Below are 6,193 nucleotides of genomic sequence, written 5' to 3'. Positions count from 1 at the left end.
CTCTCTCTCTCTCTCTCTCTCTCACACACACACACACACACACACACACACACACACGCTTACTTTCAACTTGAAGCTTTTCTGTATGCTGTCCACTCAACCTGGAGCACCCTTTTCCTGCCTGCATAAATCATATTTATCCTTTAAGACTCGGTTCAGAAGTTATATTTTCCAGAAAGCTTTGCCAGACACCAGAACCCTTCTGTAATTGCAAATCAGGGGTTCCTTGTCTGTGCCCCTGTATTAAGTACTCTGTAAACAATGATGGTAATAGTGTTAGTAGTTGTTATTCTTAATGAGGCTGGTACTATTTAAAGTCTGCTTTTTATAGTTAGGAAATGCTAAATAGCTTCTTTTTGTTGAATTACATGAGTGGGAAATCAACTGCAAGGGAACTCTACTGACTGCCTTTGTAGAAAAGAGCCAATGAGGTCAAAATTCTGAGTAATTAAAAAACAAAAAACCTGTTTTCCTCATCCTGCAAATTAGTCTCAAACCTAAACTAGAAATAAAAAATATTTTATTTAAAAATGGGAGTATTCTTTTTATCTACCCCCCTGCCCCCTTGAATTTATCAAGGCCTTCAAATGCATTATCTTGGTGGGTTATTTGTAACTGTAGGACTATTAATAAGGCTGTCATCTTTGTTGAGCATATTGAATGTATACAGTGTGTGTAGTGTGTATCCAGTGCTTTGGGGGCCCCAAAGTATCTGCTGCCTATGAGCTAACCTGGAATGATGGAAAGGATATGTGCTTTGGGTCCAGAAAGATCGGTGTTTTAATCTTAGCTTCACCAATTACTACTTTATGCTTTTGGCCAAATAAGTTCTCTTTTTGTGCCTAGACTTCTGTGGGCATGCTTCTTACTGTCTTAACTTATGTTTCCTTCCAGCAATCAGAGAAGATGGCATGCCTGGAGGCCGGAATAAGAGCATTGGGCCAGTCCAGGTGAGTTCTAGGTCTTACTCTTTGTGATCTACCCCGAAAGCTCAGGCCTCCAGTTGCTCCTGTAGCTGCTCACCTTGATCCTCTTATCTGCTGCTAGGGGGAGCCATCTTTACTTTCATTCCTGTGAAACTGCTTTTAGAGTCTGGATATGAAAGTGCTTTGAAAATCTTAAATATATAAGATAATGGTTAAAGCTCCACTTGTGATGCCTCAACTCTTCCTAAGGATTTTTACAGAAGATGAATCCAATTCTGGTTCTAAAGCATCCAGAGGATTTTTTTTTTTTTTTTGGCCTTCCCACGCGGCTTATGGGATCTTAGTTCCTTGACCGGGAGTTGAACCCAGGCCCTCCGCAGTGAGAGCGCGGAATCCTAACCACTGGACCACCAGGGGATTTCCCAGAGGACTTTTTATGTCAGTCACTTAAGGTTGTAGTTACTTAGTCTGGCAGAAATCAGCAAGACTACTTTGCTGTTCAGTGTCACTAAAGATATTTCAGCAGAAAGTTCATTGATTGCCTGTTTGTAAAGTAGGGAAGGTAATACCCATTCAGTTCCACAAACATTTACTCAGTATTACTTACTCTGTACCAGGCCCCCTGTACTGTAAATTCAGTGTAGTGGGAAAGACAGATATGTAAATGGACATCATAATACAGTGGGTGATAACAGAGGTTGCCCAGGGAGTACAGAAAGAAGGGGCTTCTTTTCGTTTGGACCAGAGCCATGGTTGAGGACTGAAGACACTCAGGAAAGGCTTCCTGGAGAAGATAAAGTTTGAACTGAGTCTTCAAGGAAAAGGAAGAATTAGCTATGTTGAGAAGGGGTGGAAACCCAAACATCTTTTATTCCTGCTAGACAGAATAGACTGTAAAAGGAATCTTCAAGGAATGGCAAGGAGTTCATTCACTCAGGCTAGAGCACTGGGCACATGTTGTGAAGTGGCAGGAGATAAGGCAGATTCCTTGAGTTTGGAATCAGTTCTCTAAAAAGTGGCCTTCAGCTAACTTTGATTATAGCTCCTTCAGTAAAGCCTTTGTGGGGCCAGCCTGCATCGCTTGTTCTTACTTGGCCAGCAGAAGAACTTCATCATGATAGAGAATTGGATCTGCTTACGACCCATGAAGTGAATCCTTCAGTACCCTAGTGGGCAGGGACCATGATTCAAGAATTATGGGGGTAGACCAAGAGGCAACTACTAAAAGGTTTTAAGTAGAAAGAGGGATATGGTCAAATTTGCATTTTGGAAAGATCGTTCTAGCCATGTAAATTGTTTATGAGGAGCTGGGTAAGGGTCAGTGAAACTGGTAGCAGAGAAAAAGCAGTTAAAAGGGTTTTACAGAAGTCCAGGCGAGAGATATAGACAGTGTGGTTTCAAGTAGGACAGTGATAGTGCAGATTGAAGAGAGGGAATAGATTCAAGAAATGTTTAATAGGTAAAATTGATAGGATTTATCCAATTGAATATGAGGGAATGAGAGAAAGACAGGAATTCAGAGTTGGTTTGAGACATACGCTGATGATGTATGGGAGGGTTTTCTGTCACATGAGCTTGGTACACATATGCACTCAGGTGTGGGGTGTGTGCTGCATTCATTCTCTTTTTTAAATCAAACATTTTTATTCATTTATTCAAGTCATATGTGTCTCTTACAAATTAATTTATTTTGGTCTCCATTCATAGCTGCTCTTTTTTGTGTGGTAAAAAACATGTAACAGGAAATACACCTCCTTAACAAATTGTTAAGTATACAGTACAGTAGTGTCAACTATATGCACATTCCGTACAGCAGATCTCTAGAACTTCTTAATCTTACCACTGAAACTTTATACCTATTGAACAGCAACTCCTCATTTCGTCCTCCCCCCAGTTCCTGGCAACCACCATTCTACTTTCTGCTTCTAAGAGTTTGACAACTTTTGATACCTCATATAAGTGGAATCATGCAGGACTTGTCCTTCTGTGACTGCCTTATTTTGCTTAGCATAATGTCCTCAAGGTTCATCCATGTTGCAGCATATGACAGGATTCCTTCTTTTTTAAGGCTGAGTAATATTCCACTGTATGTATATAGCACATTTTTTGTTTTTTGTTTTTGCTTTGTGTTTTTTGTTTTTAATTTTTATTGGAGTATAGTTGACTTTATGATGTTGTGTTAGTTTCTGCTATGCAGCAAAGTGAATCAGTTATACATATACATATATCCACTCTTTTTTAGATTCTTTCCCCATATAGGTCATTACAGAATATTGAGTAGAGTTCCCAGTGCTGTAGAGTAGGTCCTTTTTAGTTATCTGTTTTATATATAGTAGTGTCTATATCTCAATCCTAATCTCCCAATTTATCGCCCCCCCATTCCCCCCAGTAACCATAAGTTTGCTTTCTACATCTGTGACTTTATTTCTGTTTTGTGAATACATTCATTTGTACCATTTTTTAAGATTCTGCATATAAGTGATATCATATGATATTTTATTTGTCTTACTTCACTCAGTATGACAATCTCTGGGTCCATCCATGTTGCTGCAAATGGCTTTATTTCATTCCTTTTTTATGGCTGAGTAATATTCCATGAGTAGTATGTACCACACCTTCTTTATCCATTCCTGTGTTGATGGACATTTAGGTTGCTTCCATTTCCTGGCTTTTGTAAATAGAATATAGCACATTTTGTTTATCTATTCATCCATCGATGGACATTTTAGGTTGTTTCTACCTCTTGGCTAAAGTGAACATGGCCTTGGCTGCTGGGAACATGAGAGTGCAGATATTTTTTCAAGATCCTGATTTCAACTCTTTTGGATAAATACCGAGTGGGGGGGTTACTGTTTCATATGATAATTCTGTTTTTAAGTTTTTGAGAAACCTCCATACTGTTTTCCATAGTCGCCACAACATTTTATTTATATATTCTCACCCAAGTGCACAGGGTTCCAGTTTTCCCCATCCTCTCCAGCACTTCTTATTTTCTGGAGCTTTTTGTTTGTTTGTCTGCTTGCTTGCTTGCTTCCTTGCTTGCTTGTTTGATACTGGCTATCCTAATAGGCATGAGGTGATTTCTCATTATGACTTTGATTTCCATTTCCCTGATGATTAGTGACGTTGAGCATCTTTTCATGTGCCTGTTGGGTATTTGTATGTCTTCTTTGGAGAAATGTCTATTCAAGTATTTGCTACTTTTAAAAAATATTTATTTATTTATTTTTGGCTGTGTTGGGTTTTCGTTGCTGCACGTGGGCTTTCTCTAGTTGCGGCAAGTGGGGCCTACTCTTTGTTGTGGTACGCAGGCTCCTCATTGAGGTGGCTTCTCTTGTAGCAGAGCATGGGCTCTAGGCGGGCGGACTTCAGTAGTTGTGGCACATGGGCTCAGTAGTTGTGGCTCACAGACTCTAGAGTGCAGTCTCAGTAGTTGTGGCACATGGGCTTAGTTGCTCTGCGGCATGTGGGATCTTCCTGGACCAGGGCTCGAACTTGTGTCCCCTGCATTGGCAGGCAGATTCTTAACCACTGTGCCACCAGGGAAGTCCCTAGTATTTGCTTTTTTTAATCAGGCTGATTAATTAGTTAACTGGCTATTGAGTTGTAGGAATTCCTTATATATTTTGAATATTAACCCTTTATCAGATACATAGTTTGCAAAAATTTTCTGGAAGTCTCCTGTTCGCTTTGTCGATTGTTTCCTTTGCTTTGCAGAAGTCTTTTAGTTTGATGTAATCCTATATTTCTATTTTTGCTTTGATGTCATATTCAAGAAGTCATTGACAAATTAGGGGTATGGGATTAACAGATACAAACTACTATATATAAAATAGATAAGCAACAGGATAATACTGTATAGCACAGGGAATTATACCCATTATCTTGTAATAACCTGTAATGGAATAGAATCTGTAAAAATACTGAATCACTATGCTATACACCTGAAACTAACACAATATTGTAACTCAACTATGCTCCAATTAAAAAAAGAAAAATTATTGCCAAGGCCAATGTCAAGAAGTTTTTTCTCTGTGTTTTCTTTTAGGAGTTGTACTGTTTTGGGTCTTATGTTTAAGTCTTTAATCCACTGAGTTGCTTTTTGCATATGGCATAAGGTAAAACTCTAATTTTATTCTTTTGCATATGGATATCCGATTTTCCCAACACCACTTGTTTTTTTTTGTTTTTTTCTGCCGTACACGGGCCTCTCACTGTTGTGGCCTCTCCCATTGTGGAGCACAGGCTCCGGACGCGCAGGCTCAGAGGCCATGGCTTACGGGCCCAGCTGCTCCGCGGCATGTGGAATCTTCCTGGACCGGGGCACGAACCCGTGTCCCCTGCATCGGCAGGCAGACTCTCAACCACTGCGCCACCAGGGAAACCCCCAACACCACTTGTTGAAGATACTCTCCTTTTCCCATTGTGTAGTCTTCGCATCTGTGTCAAAGATCTTTTGACCATAAGTCTGGGTTTATTTGGGGGCTCTGTATGTCTGTCCTTGTGCCAGTACGTTACTGTTTTGATTACTTTAGCTTTGTAATATGTTTTGAAATCAGGAAGTGCAAGGCCTCTAGTTTTGTTGTTCTTTCTCAGGATTGTTTTGGCTATTTGGGGATCTTTGTGGTTTCATATGAATTTTAGGATTGTTTTTTTCAGCAAAAAAATGCCATTGGAATTTTGATAGGGATTACATTGAATCTGTAGAACACTTTGGATAGTATGGACTTTTTAACAATATTAAGTCTTTTAATGTATGAACACAGGATGTCTTTCCATTTATTTATGTCTTTAATTTCTTTCAGCAGTGTACAAGCCTTTCACCTCCTTAGTTTTTTCCTAAGTATTTTATTCTTTTTTTTTTTTTTTTTTTTTTTTTTTGTGGTACGCGGACCTCTCACTGCTGTGGCCTCTCCCGTTGCGGAGCACAGGCTCCAGACGCACAGGCTCAGCGGCCATGGCTCACGGGCCTAGCCGCTCCGCAGCATGTGGGATCTTCCCGGACCGGGGCACGAACCCATGTCCCCTGCATCGGCAGGCGGACCCTCAACCACTGCGCCACCAGGGAAGCCCCTATTTTATTCTTTTTGATACTATTGTAAATGAGATTGTTTTCTTAATTTTCTCTTCAGATAATTCATTATTAGTATATAAAAATGCAACTGATTTTCTATGTTGACTTTGTATCCTGCAGCTTTGCTGAATTCTTATATTAGTTCTAATAGTTTTTTGGTGACATCTTTAAGTTATCTACATATAAGATCATA

General features: G+C 39.7%; 1 protein-coding gene across 2 annotated transcripts in view; it reads left to right on the top strand.

Annotated features, from left to right (window-relative positions):
• The window catches only part of NR6A1 (nuclear receptor subfamily 6 group A member 1), a 202,885-nt gene that overhangs the window by 176,198 nt on the left and 20,494 nt on the right, over positions 1-6,193 (top strand). For both annotated transcript variants that reach the window (XM_029202822.1, XM_029202823.1), the window contains exon 4: positions 895-950. In XM_029202822.1, the coding sequence (XP_029058655.1) occupies positions 895-950 (56 nt within the window). The remainder of the gene's footprint in view (positions 1-894; positions 951-6,193) is intronic.

The sequence above is a fragment of the Monodon monoceros genome, unplaced genomic scaffold (genome assembly GCF_005190385.1).
Source record: "Monodon monoceros isolate NGI ecotype Baffin Bay Population unplaced genomic scaffold, NGI_Narwhal_1 Super_Scaffold_5, whole genome shotgun sequence".
Taxonomy (NCBI): domain Eukaryota; kingdom Metazoa; phylum Chordata; class Mammalia; order Artiodactyla; family Monodontidae; genus Monodon; species Monodon monoceros.
The sequence above is the reverse complement of the archived record's forward strand: the minus strand, read 5'-3'. Positions and strand labels throughout refer to the sequence as shown.